This window comes from Micromys minutus (genome assembly GCF_963924665.1).
Source record: "Micromys minutus genome assembly, chromosome: 19".
Taxonomy (NCBI): domain Eukaryota; kingdom Metazoa; phylum Chordata; class Mammalia; order Rodentia; family Muridae; genus Micromys; species Micromys minutus.
In genome coordinates this window covers 12,232,160-12,245,984 of record NC_137954.1, presented here as the reverse complement: position 1 = coordinate 12,245,984, position 13,825 = coordinate 12,232,160, and the positions used below count along the sequence as shown (strand labels likewise).

General features: G+C 42.4%; 1 protein-coding gene across 7 annotated transcripts in view; it reads left to right on the top strand.

Annotated features, from left to right (window-relative positions):
- Positions 1-13,422, top strand: part of RAPH1 (Ras association (RalGDS/AF-6) and pleckstrin homology domains 1) — a 69,341-nt gene extending 55,919 nt beyond the window's left edge. For 4 of the 7 annotated variants that reach the window (XM_080933476.1, XM_080933475.1, XM_080933474.1 and 1 more), the window contains 5 exons: positions 347-457; positions 1,477-1,575; positions 2,220-2,340; positions 3,263-3,405; positions 6,623-13,422. In XM_080933476.1, coding sequence (XP_080789602.1) covers positions 347-457; positions 1,477-1,575; positions 2,220-2,340; positions 3,263-3,405; positions 6,623-8,629 — 2,481 coding nt within the window. In that variant the 3' untranslated portion in view covers positions 8,630-13,422. Of the gene's footprint in view, positions 1-346; positions 458-1,476; positions 1,576-2,219; positions 2,341-3,262; positions 3,406-5,436; positions 5,513-6,622 lie in introns of all 7 variants that reach the window. The other 3 variants (XR_013975446.1, XR_013975447.1, XM_080933477.1) reach the window with 3 other exon arrangements.
- Positions 13,423-13,825: the final 403 nt, after the last annotated feature.

The window sequence follows — 13,825 nt, the reverse complement described above, 5'->3', positions numbered from 1 at the left end:
GGTAACTCCCAGCAGACAGTCACTGTACTTGAGTTTGCTTTTTACCCACTCAGCTACTTGGTAGATTCTTGTTCTTTCCTGAGAGTGCTGCCATTCTTCTGTTACCTATTACTCTTTTATTGTACGTGATACGCACACTGTGTGCAGTATCTTTATAAAGTACTGACATTTTTTAAACAGTCAGTATTCATTAGGAATAGATAACAGCAAAATGGACTGCCTTTTGGTTACATTGTAGACTGAAGAAAAATCTTACTTTCTACCTAATAAAGATTTGATTGTCAGCAAACAAACCCTTGCCTGGTATGAGACTTGCTTATTTGCCCTATTTGGGTGTTTTCTTTAGGTATCTCGGGATCTAGTGTGCTTTCTCCAGCTGGACCATGTGAATGTGTACTACGGGCAGGACTATCGGAACAAGTACAAAGCACCCACAGACTGCTGTCTGGCATTAAAGGTAAATTATAGTTGATACTAGATAGAAGTTACTGGATATTTGGACCTTCACCGGGTGTCTGTGGAAAAGAATAGGACGACTGGGGATAACTCAGCAGTTAAGTATTTTAGCTCCATCCTTAGCACCAGGGAGAATAAGGTAAAGGGTAAGGTTTGGTCTGGTAGCTTACACCAAAATTCCTAGCACTCAGGAAGAAGAGACGAGATTGGGAGTGTGAAGCCCTGTCTTTAAAAAAAGTTTACAGTGAGACACATTTTTTTGTTGTTGTTGTCCTGAACTTTATTAGTAGAACTTTATTAGTAGAACCATCAGAGGACACCATTTCCAATTTCAAAATTCACCCACTTTCATCTGGTCCAGAAAAAATGATGTCTCTACCTTCCCCACTCCCCCCAGATCATGGCCATATAGTCTTATCTATGCTGTTATTAGGAGTTTTCTTCTCTCTCCACCAGGTTTAAGTTCCTCACACCAACTGTGGCCGTACAGTACAGAGGAGTGGGCATATTTAGTGTTTTTAGTCATCTAAATTAACATTTATAAAGACAGCCTAAAAGCCTATGAAGATTCTGGAAGAATTGCTGAGATGTGTTATACATTTTGGCTCCAGCCCCACCCTCACAATGCTCAGCACTGTTTAGGTCAGCAGTCAGGTGTGGCCATGGCCTCGAGTCCTGGGTGCTACGCTGTGGATGCTCCACACATATTTGGTAGAGTTGTTTATCTACAAGGAAGGAACTGCTTTGGAACATCTAAACCATGCTTTCCTGGGTAGACATTCCTTTTCTATTTTCCCATCTCAAAGGCTGAAGATTCTATTGGCTTAATCTTGATAGGGGTTTTCTATGATATGTAAAAGGAATATTTGAGAACTTCCCAGGTAAAAAGGTTACATGGGCTTAAGTGTGGGCTGTTTTATTTCACTTAATGGTGGTATAGGAAGTATGCACTGTGTTGACATTTCTAAGTGTCACTTCTCTAGAAGACGTATTAGTTGGATTCTGCCTTTAATTTTATAGCACCCACAGATCCAGAAGAAGTCTCAGTATATCAAGTACCTTTGTTGTGACGATGCAAGGACCCTGCATCAGTGGGTCAATGGAATCCGAATTGCCAAGGTACATTGCCTTTCCAATTGATGTTGCAACAATGAAGTGGTTAGTTAGATGCTGAGTTCCTGAGGTGGGTCTGACTGTTTCATGCTCATTACTCTGCTGCTGTCTAGTTTCCTCATATCCTCAATGCCTTTCTCCTTGGTGGCTGGGAGTCACGTCGGTGGCTAACACACACGGAATGATGCTGCTGTCAGTAAGAGACGATCAGTATCCACGTGATCTGTTTCTACTTTGCAGAGTGCATTATGTGATTCTTATGTAACCAAGTTTAGCCTAAGCAAAATAGGTTTTTTTGTGGTAGTTGTCTGCAGATCTCTCCAACACCCAAAGAAAAATTTTTAAATTAAGTTATGCCTATTTTTCAAGTAGATTTGGGGCATGTCCCTAAATAGTGCTAAGAATCTAGTCCTCTTGAATTTGAATTGATAAAAACTTTTATTTCTATTAACATTGTTAAAATTGGTAGTTTCTGCTGTTCTTAGAACTAAGGAAAATGAGTGTGAATATAACAGTCCAGTACTAAGGACTACGTGGAGTGTAACCAGTGCTATACAAAGTGGACCAGCACAGAAATACTTCCTCCCTTCCCCATGACCTTCTACGTGCAACTCAGGGCTAGATGTCACCATTTGTTTGCTTTTCCTTAGTATGGGAAGCAGCTCTACACGAATTATCAAGAAGCCTTGAAGAGGACAGAGTCAGCTTATGATTGGACCTCGTTATCCAGCTCCAGCATTAAATCCGGATCCAGTTCTTCCAGTATCCCGGGTAGGTCAACTACCACACAGCACTGTTTACTACAAGTCTTATCAAGAGGGTTAGAACTTTCCACAGCCATACTTAATTTCCAAATTATAATCGGTGGGAACTTTTATTTCTCAAGTACAGTGTTATAGACTAGCTAAATATTTGAAATGCATTCCTAATGCAGTGTTGGGTTTTATACTTGTGAAGTTTATTTTAAAATACATATGCTGAGATATGATATACAAGCTTCTTAGAGCTGTACTCATAATCCATAAGCACACTGCACCCCTACCTACACAGCTTTCCTGACATTTCAGTACAATAGAAACAACTACAGTTAAGGAAGCCATTTAGGCTGTACACTTTCTAGTATTCACAGGGAATCAGTGACACTGCAGGGGGCTTCTAGATTTCCATCTTTAAGGAAGTATGCCGTATTCACTTCAGTTAAGTACCTCCTTCATGATCTTTCCAGTGATTTATTTCCATGTCATTGCTGAGTCATCTTTTTGTCCCTTCCCCCAGCTCCATCCATGCCTCCCCAACTCTCAAATGGACAGCCTCTAAAGAAGGATTTGTTTATTATTACGTGTATGTGTGTTGAGGACCATGTGGGTGCACCAGAAGAGGACACTGGGTGCACACATCAGGAGGCTTACAGCTGTGCACTGGGGCAAACCCCAGTCTTCTACAGAGCAGTACATCCTCCTCAGACTGAGATCTCTCTCCAGCCCCACAAAATACTTCTAAATGATTTCTGCACACACTTTGTTCCTCTGAAAAGGTAGTGATTTACTTAGGAAAGGCATAGGGTTGAGAAAGCAGTGACTTCACAGTGGAGAAACCCAGTGAAAGCTTAGCCAAGGAATCAGCACCAAGATAAGGTTTTTCTAGTAGAATATATTCACTGACTTTGATTTGGTTCTTTAAATATTTTAACCAGAGTCTCAGTCAAATCACTCCAATCAGTCTGACAGTGGAGTGTCTGACACCCTGCCTACTGGACACATCCGTTCCCAAAGTTCCGTGAGCTCCATCTTCTCCGAAGCCTGGAAGCGAGGCACCCAGTTGGAAGAATCCAGCAAGGTAATACACAAGTTTTCCTTCAAGTATGAATCTGTGCTGTCCACGTCTAATCTGTGCGCTTTATTCCTTTACTCAAGTCTGATTTAGTATTTCTTACTCTTCTTTCTTAGACCTTCATCTTAATTATAATGGGGAAACCAGCTTAGCATTGTCTATAGTGACTAGTGAGTGACCTAAGATCTTAATTTCTAATGCCAGTTATTTATCCACTATTGTAACTATCTCCCCCTTTCAACTGTATACAGTTTGCTGCAGCAACACCACTGCCCTAAAGTTCCAGAGAAGTTGCTTACAATTCTTCATTTTTAATTAACTCAGATTCATTCCTTGTCTTCAGTCTTGAGGATGAGTCTAGGCATCGATTAGTTTTCTCAAATGCTCTTCAGAATCTGGACTCCTGTATGTGATATTCAGTGACCCTTTAGAATGGTTGTCAGCATTATGGACTATAATGTTAAGAGGTTTTTCTTTTTTATGTATCATGAGAATTTCAGACAATACAGTGTGATTTGACCATATTCCCCCAACTCCTCCCAATTTCATGTGCTTTTTTTTCTTTAAATCTCCACTGAGTCGTCCAGTTTGTGCTGTTGGTACATACATAGGTGGCTGTCCACTGGAACAGGGTCCACCTACCAGGAGCCACATATTCCAGAAGCTATCAGCTGTCAATTGCTCCTCAGTTAGAAGTGGGGGCTCATGAAACCCTTTACTCTATATTCTAACTTGCTTGCTTTTGTGCAGGCAACCAGAGTTGAGTTCATTAATACAATGGATTTATAATGCCCTGAAGAAAACATTTCACTTGGGTCCTCTCCAGTGAACATTTTGTTCTCTCTCTTCCACAATGGTCCCTGAGGAGATGGGAATGAGATATAGATGTCCCGTGGCAGCTGAGCACTCCACAGCTCCTTACCTACACCTGCCCTGTTGTGAGTTTATGCATTCACCAGTGTCTCCTGCACAATAAATCTTCTCTGCCAAGACTTGAAAGCTACCCTACAAGCTTCTGTTTTTTAAGTTCAGTCGAAAAACATGGTAGTCCTCAATGAAATAGCCTCAGAACTCCTGTAGGAAAGAAACGCTGTGCCCTGGGTGCAGTCCTCACTTCAGTGAGAAAGGCTCTGTTCCATCCTTGAGGAACCAGTACCCCTGAAGACTATTTTGCTTTGGACAGTCATCATTTTGACTCTTTTGATCTGAATCACAAATACAAGCACATTCACAAATTTTTCCTTAAAACAAATTAATTACATAATTTGCACACGTGGTTGATTAACTGGCATGAGGGTAGGTGTGGAAATAAGTAGTCAATAATCGCCTTTAAGCTGGGCGTGACAGTGCAGGCCATTAGTCTCAGCACTCCTGGGGGGAGGCAAGAGGATCTCCATGAGTTCAAGCCCAGCCAGAGCTACACAGAAAAACCCTGTCTCAGCAAACAAACAAAAGTAATTTCTTTTAATGATGTAAAAATTTTAAATACGAGTAAAACCCTTTATCAAAAACCTTTAATAATTCCTTCGTCCACCTTAAAATCATCCCCCAAGTACTGGGGATTGAATTTGGACTTCATAGGTGTTAGACGATCGCTCTGTCACAGGCCTGCACCCCAGCCGGACAGACTGCTGTGTGTCTGTATCACTGATCCCAGCTCCTTATGAAGCAATTGAGATGGAACTAATACACTAGGCATGTAAATGTTTAAAATAAAATCTTTGCTTTGGCTGGGGATGTAGCCTAGTGGCAGAACATTTGTCTAACATGTACAAGATTCCTGGTTAGATCCTCACCACTGTCAAATAAAACAGACAAATACCTGACAGTTATTAACACTGAGACCCATGTGCATTTTAAATTATAAGGCTTCCTATTTGTATCTACCACGTTCTACAAAATTCAACAAAATGAAGACCCAAATGCTCTGTGATTAGGAAGCAAAGTCTGTCATAGTTTCAGAAAGATTGAGCCCTGTTATGCATAATGTCAGTCTGTCTGAGTCTTAATCCCTGTGTGTTTCTTCTGTTACCTCAGACTCAGGTGCCACATGAGAAGGCCAACACAGCTAAGGTCTGCATCCCTGAAGCAGCCAAGACAGGGTCAAGTTAAGGTCAGGGGCTGTTCTCTAAAAACACATTAACCTGGGTGACTCCTATAACCAAATCTTACAAACTAATGCTTTTATTTTAATGTATAATTTTTACAGAAACATGTGAACGTTGATAGGCATTAGAATTTAGCTTTATGAATACTAATTAGATAGATATCATTCATAATTAAAAACAGATGGGCTACTTCATTTCTTCAGTTGTTCAAAGAGCCAAAAGGTGTTCCCAAAGTTATTAAACCAAAAGCCCTTTCCTATTTCAGAAGTCCGTGAGCTACAAATCTGTGTGTGGTTGGTTCAGGCCAGGTGTAGTCATTTCAGCAATGTTAGGTACTGCCCAGATGGAGTGATGGACAATTTACTGCAAACCCTGGCTCCTGCTTCCCCATCATTTCCTTTAGCTTGACTGTTCCCTCTTATTCCTCTGACTTCTTCTGTGTAATGTTTTATCTTTTGCTGTAATGTTTATAAAGCATTTCTTTATGTATTTTCCAGTAAAACAAATGTAAAGAATGCACCCCCTTACCTGCATTGCTGGACTTCTGTGCATGTGGATGCAAGTGTTTCACACGAACACGAGTGTGTGTGTCAAGCTCATTCATTGCTGTATGCACGCCTGCTGAGCATTTTCATATTCTCACATGTCAGCTTACTAGAATCAAAAAGCCGCCCTCACTCCTCAGGAAGCCCTCCACCAGCATCCTGAGCCTAGGATGTTATCTGCTTGATGTGGATGCAGTAACGGACAGAAGGTGAACTCTTGAGCACAGGAGAGCATAGGGCAAGGTTTGCCAAAATCCCATAGCCAAGAGCAGAAATCACACACCCCGTCACCACCCAAATGGCTTTGCAACAGGAACTCATTCCTGGATGGTTAGGCAGTGTAGCTATTAGAATAAATACTGCAGGGTGAAACGAATTTTCTCTGTCCTCCTTACCCAGGAAATCAGATTTTAACCCTTCCTGACATTGTCCGTCTTTATAATCACCAACTGCTGCATCCTCTATGCATGTCCTCAATTCCTTGCTGTTTAGTTTCATGGAGCTAAAGCTTACCTCTGTAACTGTTGTGTTGTTTCTCTCCCTCCCACTCCCTTTTTATACTCCTTTTAGGCCAGAATGGAGTCTATGAATCGATCCTACACTTCACTCATGCCCCCTCTGTCTCCTCAAACTAAGATCATCACCCCCTATACTGCCTCACAACCTTCACCGCCTCTGCCTCCTCCGCCACCTCCTCCTCCTCCTCCTCCACCTCCACCACCACCACCTCCTCCTCCTCTCCCCAGCCAGTCTGCACCATCTGCAGGCTCAGCAGCCACCATGTTTGTCAAGTACAGCACAATCACCAGGCTGCAGAATGCAGCTCAGCATTCAGGGACCCTGTTTAAGTCTCCAGCACCATCAGTGATGCAGCCTCTTCCTTTGGCTTCACAGTCCAAGGCTCAAATTGTGGTGCCCCCCAATGGCGTTATTCCTCCACCCCCTCCTCCTCCCCCACCCCCAACCCCTGGCTCAGCCATGGCCCAGTTAAAGCCAGTGCCATGTGCCCCATCCCTACCACAGTTCAGCCCCCAGCCTCTTCCACTGAAGATTCATCAGGTTCAGCATCTTCCTCAGGTGGCCCCTCCCACACCTCCACCAGCTCCTCCCATCCCTGCAACTGTCCCTCCTCAAGCACCCCCTAAACCTCTGGTGACCATTCCTCCTTCAGCCAGCACAAAGACTGTGTCACCAGTAGTAGCACAAGCTGTCCCACCTACCCCTGCACCTCCAGTGCCCCCCACAAAGAAACAGCCAGTTTTCCCCGTTTCTCATGTTCCACCCACTCCCCCTGTCCAGCCTACCCCCTATCCCCCACCAACACTACCCAAGCAGCAGAGCTTTGGGGTAAAGCCACCCCCCTCTCCACTGTCCCCTGTGCCCTCAGTTGTGAAGCAGATAGCCAGTCAGTTTCCACCCCCTCCCACTCCTCCTCCTGTGGACTCTCAGCCCCTAAAACCCCTCCCAGCAAATGTCACCCCACAATCCCCTCCTGCAGTAAAAGCAAAGCCCAAATGGCAGCCCAGCTCAATCCCTGCCCCTTCTCCAGATTTCCCTCCTCCGCCTCCTGAAAGCAGCCTGGTGTTTCCTCCGCCCCCTCCTCCATCCCCAGCCCCAGCCCCACCACCTCCACCACCACCACCACCACCACCCATGGCTTCACCTACCCCTGACAAAGGTGGATCTCCAGGCAAAAAGACAAGTAAGATGTCCAGCCCTGGGGGGAAGAAACCACCCCCAACCCCGCAGCGCAACTCCAGCATTAAGTCCGGCAGTTGTGCAGAGCACCCTGAGCCCAAGCGACCCTCAGTAGACAGTCTAGTCAGCAAGTTTGCACCGCCAGCAGAATCAGGGTCTCCCAGCAAGGAGACCCCACCACCTCCTGCAGCACCCCCCAAACCTGGGAAACTACACCTTTCTGGAGTCAACCTTCCTGGAATCCACCAGCAAGGGATTGTGTCAGCAAAACCCTCTGTTGTGAGTGGGCGTGGAAAAGACGTCGTGGTGGAATTTCCATCTCCACCATCTGATTCTGACTTTCCACCCCCTCCACCTGAAATAGAGCTTCCTCTGCCCCCTATTGAAATTCCAGCTGTATTCTCGGGGAACACCTCCCCAAAAGTGGCAGTTGTTAATCCTCAGCCGCAGCTATGGTCTAAAACATCAGTGAAGAAGGCCCCTCCACCTACCCGGCCCAAACGCAACGACAGTACCCGCCTCACTCAAGCTGACATCTCTGAACAGCCAGCAACGACCACAGTTGTGCCACAAGTGCCCACTTCTCCCAAATCCGGCCTTAGCGTCCAGCCTGGATTCCTGGCTGATCTCAACAGGACACTGCAGCGCAAGTCTATCACGCGGCATGGCTCCCTATCCTCTTCACGTATGTCCAGAGCAGAACCCACAGCCACAATGGACGACATGGCACTACCCCCACCACCACCAGAACTGCTGTCTGACCAGCAGAAGGCTGGCTTTGGAGGTAGTCATATTTCGGGCTATGCAACATTGCGAAGAGGACCCCCTCCCGCTCCTCCTAAGAGAGACCAGAGTACTAAGCTCTCGAGAGACTGGTAGCCACAACTTATTTTCATGCTATCTAGAATCAGTTCTGCAATCAGTTCATCTGATCATCTGTGAATCCAGGTGTTCAGAGCCTCCCGATATGTTATTCAGGTAGTGTCCAGCTGTGTGCGTTTGTGTGTATATGTGCTGCATGTGTGTACATGGATGTACACACAGCTATAGATTGTGTGTATATACATATGTATACATCTGTGAATGTGTATATATACAGAGAACTGATTCTATTTATTCCTTTTGCCTCTTAATCCGAATATGGAGTTTTGTATATTTGGGTAGAAGGAGACATAGGAGGAGATATGTTATCACTTAGGACTCGTCTATCATATGGATTGGACCAAACACTAGAAGGTATTTCCTGTGTCTGTCCACGTGCCACTTCTCTGTGCATGTGTAGAGGAGAAAGAGACGGGCAGTTTCTCAGCTGGCGTATCATCAGAATGTTTGGTGTGTCTGGTAGGGCTTTTTTATTTCTCCCAGTTGGCTGGATTTAGAACTGCTTCTCTGACTTAATACTACAATGTAAAGGGGCACTTTTCATCAGGAAAACCATTCTACACGGGTAAACGGTACAGGAAAGGGAAATCCAGAAGGTATTATCTGTGGTTGTACATAGGAAAGTCATGGCTGCTCTAGTTGCCGTAGTCCTGCCATGACCCCAGCCACATCAGATGTCTTCACAGGTAAGCTTTGTGTCCACAACACAAGGAATACTTCACGAATGATCCTGGCTACTTTTAATATTGTCTTGCAAGGCTTCATCAACTTGGTTTCATGGTTCTTGCTTTATTGTGAATGTCCAGCACACATTGTAATGTACTGTCCAGTTATGTCTTTAGGTCACAGTTACCTTCATATATAATGTGTGCATTCATATACGTTTGAATCCACAAATAGTCTGAATATGAAATATATACCATGCCCAGTTTGGTTCATCATTATAAAGACAGTCGTCTGCTGCAATGCCTTCTTTACAAATTGCTCTATAGAAAAAAAACTAAACTGGCCTCTGTACTGTATCTTTCATGAAGTTAAAATGCAAAGAATCCATTTGGGGATGGGATTATCATGAACAAAAGGAGTTTTCATAATTTTATCCATAGCTACTAGAGCTGCTAAGACCTTTGTTGTTTACAGCTCGTGTAGAGATTTTCTAAGGGACCAGGAGTTCTGATGGAGCAGTAAGTGACATTGGCAATGCATTGCTCTGATGATACTACTGGACTTCACACTATCCTGTGTGCTTTTGGTACTTTTTCTTGGTCCATGAGAAGTGTGTGCTTATCAACTTACAGTGGCGGGTTGAAGGGAATAAAATACAACCTTAGAGCTATTTTTTAAGTAAGAGAATAAAAACTGGCCATCCCACCCATTACAAATGAACTTATCTTGTTAAGAAAGTCTGTGCCTGTTGAAAAGGTAGCCAGTGCCAAACACAAAAGTCTTTTGGTCCTGTCCCTCAAGAAGGAAGTAACTGCAGTGAGACTGGGTCCAGGTTGATTGAAGAATATAGTATTTGTACTAATGCATCGCAAAGGTTGACTGAGAAGCACCTCCCGTCACAGCTGCAGCCACAGTTAGGGAGGAAGAGGACCATATAAGCACTGTGCTTTTTAAACCCAACTTTCTTTCAACTTGTTCACCAAATATTTATGCTTGCTGTTCCTATGATGAAGTGACCTTTAGCATACTGCACTGTTAGTTCCCACACGCACAACAAATGTAGTGAGCCTGAGCACAGACGCCAAGTCCCACTGAGACTGAAATAAGTGCTTCCCCATGCTTACCTGTGGCTCTTAAGACAGCGGGTCCAGTTAGCACCAGTACTGATTTTTTTTTCTTTTTAAATTAAGCCAGGTAAGACAATTTAAGATTTCCCTGAGTGGAAAAATATGTACTTCTGATCTAGACTAAGCCCTAAATCAACAAACAGCCTTTTTTTCAGTGTGGATTTCATGGGAATTCTTAAGGCATCCTGAGACATGACTTCTATTTCATTGTCTTGGGAGAGCAGATACCTTTGAAAACCAGAATGCCAAGAAAATGGGAGAGCGGTAACTATCCATGTCTAACTCCAGTCAGGTGACAGCATGCAGTTTATTTATATTTCTCAAAGATAATAGCTGTTAATTTTTAAAAAGGTGATACATCCCAATCTTTAAGTGACACATTCCAATTTTTGTTTTTAGCCACATTCAAATTTTTGTTTGAGGGTTTTGTTGAGGTGTAGTTTTTGTTTCTTCTGTCTCTAATGTGTTCATGGATAAGACCCACTGCCAGACAACACTGGTTCTGTGCCTTCTCCCACTGCCCTCTGCTTGGCAGCTCTAGCTTACCTGACTTTCTCAGGCCAGTCAAAGTACCTGGAGGCTGCGAGGACACTGACTAGTGAATAGGGTAAAGGGCCTTGTGCTCCTGAGGGCAGGACAGACAGGTGCTTTTCAGAATTGGCGACTAGCTTTTTAAACAACCTTACTTTTTATTATAGAAGTAACTTTTAAGAGTCTCTAGTGCTCACGGTTTAGCAGCAGAACAAACTCCAACTCACAGGCGGCAGGACAAACACTATTCTGTGGTAATCCCATCACCTGGCTGTATCTTAAAGATTACCAAAAAAGCTGTATTTTCATCAGATAAAAATTTAAAGTAATAAAGATGACAGTGGGGTTTTTTTTTTTAATCCTCTAAAATTAAGGTGCTGAATTTGCCTAACCAGAATTGAGAAATTTCAACAGGGTAACAATCCAAGATTCAGATTAACATGGATCCGGTTTCAGAACTGGATGGATTTGTTCATCGGACTTTGAACAGTACATTTTGTCCCCTTTACTACTCAAAACCAATTTTATGTTACAAATATAAGGCAGTGTTAAAGCAAGTAAAAAAAAATCCATTTAAACATTTCCATGTATCTTCAGAAATCAGAAATAGCATTCTAACTGACGTCCCAGATTCTACTCGTTTATTAATTAAAACAATCGTCCTGTATGGTTAGGTGACAATTTTCCATAAAAGTATTATTTTGTTATACATGAAAAATGGCTTTAAAAAATACCTTTTGGAACTTTTTAATTTCCACTTTACATTATCTGTAATATGTAACCTCTCTCCAAACTTACCCAAAGGGAAATGCAAGAACAAAACTGAATACCCCACCAACTTTTAAGATGGTCCTTTTAAAATCCAATGAAAACATGTTATACCTTTACAACTCTAGCCATCAAAAGTTACAAGTGCTCAGTGCCCTTAGGAGGACTATATGTAAAAGAAACCTAAACTCTAGGTGAGTTTACTGAAATAACATACTTCATAAGTATACAATGTACGGGAGGGGAAGGGGTTCTATTGGGTTTCTCTCAAGTAAAGTAAACCATTTTAGAAAGCTATCTGCTGTTATCCCCAGTGCCTTGAAATCTTTAGAGGAATAGCATTTAAAAACAACAAAAACCACAAGTAAACTTTTGAGGTGCTAATGAAAGAGAAGGAAGGTAAGTACTTTTGAAATATGGGCAGAAATGGGAGGGAGTGACTCTTTTACAAGAGTTTTTTTTCATCCACCTACATGGAATCTGCTGCTGCTTCTCAAAGATGTTTAGAAAAATTATTCAAGTCAGCACTCAACCACACTTAATATCTGGCCAAACTGGGAGCATGCTGTTCATGGGCTGTGAATGTCAAGCAAGGGGTAAAGAACCAACTTCCTTAAAAAATCAAATTCTTACGAAGACATGGTTGCAGCAGAAGGGGATAGGAGGGATACATTTTTAAATTATCCATTAAATTTATTACAACTTAATACCAAAACCTGCCCCATTTCACAATTCCACCTCCTAGTTCTTCCTGTATTTGTAAATAGTCCCTCCTAGAAAATAAGCATTAACTGGAATGCGTCAAATGACTTTGCTTAGTTTTATTATCAGCCACCTGTGAACTCTTCTTCCTGAGATATATAGGGTAAATAAATGATTAGCTTGTGCTAAGTGTTGTAAAAATGCTGTTTACTGTTTTCAAAGAGAATTGTACAGTATCTTTAGGCTGTCCTCTTCTGTTTCTTAAGGCTCACTGACTTCCAACTGTGGGGTTTTTGTCATAAATAGATATAATGTAGAAATATACTTTTTTAAAGCATGAGGATAAAGGAAATGTACCTGAAAGAACATTATCAGGATTATGCACAGCTTGATAAGGATGAAGTTGTGGTTTTCTTTCAGCCTTGTTGCTATTATTTTCTTCTGCATAAATGTACACTCATTTCATTATGTGCCTTGCTCCCTGATTGTGCAAAGCTATATATATATACACACAAATATATATATATATATATATGAGAGAGAGAGATATATTCACTCAGTACTACTGATGATGTTTTTGTTCTACTGCTGGGTTAAGTTATTGTCTGAGTTATATTCGCCACTTGTCATAAACTATTGTAATGGCTTAGGGACAGTGGTCATATAGCCAGAGTCAATTTGTTTTTTCAGTTACATTATTTTGTCATCTATCCCAATTCTTAATAAAAAGAAATTTCCATAGATTCCATTTAAACACAAGGATTTCAAGTGTTTTGGATGAGAGCCTGGTTTTGTAGGGTGGGAGAGATGACTCAGCTGTTAAGAATGCTTTCTGCTCTTCCAGAGGAATTCAGTTCCCAGCACCCTCGACGGGCAACTCAAAACCACCTATAACTCCAGCTCCAAAGGATCCAATGCCCTCTTCTGGCCTCCAAAGGCACCTGAACATGTGTGGCACACATACACTTAAATAAATAAAAGTAAATTTTTAAAGAACCTGGTTTTACAGATTGTTGTGTCAGAATATCCTGAACAAGTTACACGCTGGAGGTAAGTTAACTACACTTAGCTCCCTATGTCTTCCTTGTTTATGCCAATAAACTGGAGATCATTAAACATTACCAATTAGGAAGTGGTAAGGGGCCAGCAAGTAAAGGTGTTCTCCAACAAGCCTGACAACCTGAGCTCAATCCCTGGAACTTACATGGGTAAAAAAACAACTCCCACAAGTTGCCCTCTGCACGTGTGCACAAATGCAGTAAGACATGTTTTTTAAAATCCCATTTTAAAAGTAGTGATAGGTTTTGGCTTTGTAGGTTAGGAATTTATTTGTACTAGCGGGGCAGTGGTGGCACACTTTTTAAAACAAATACCTTGGCCATATAGCTAGGCTGTTCTC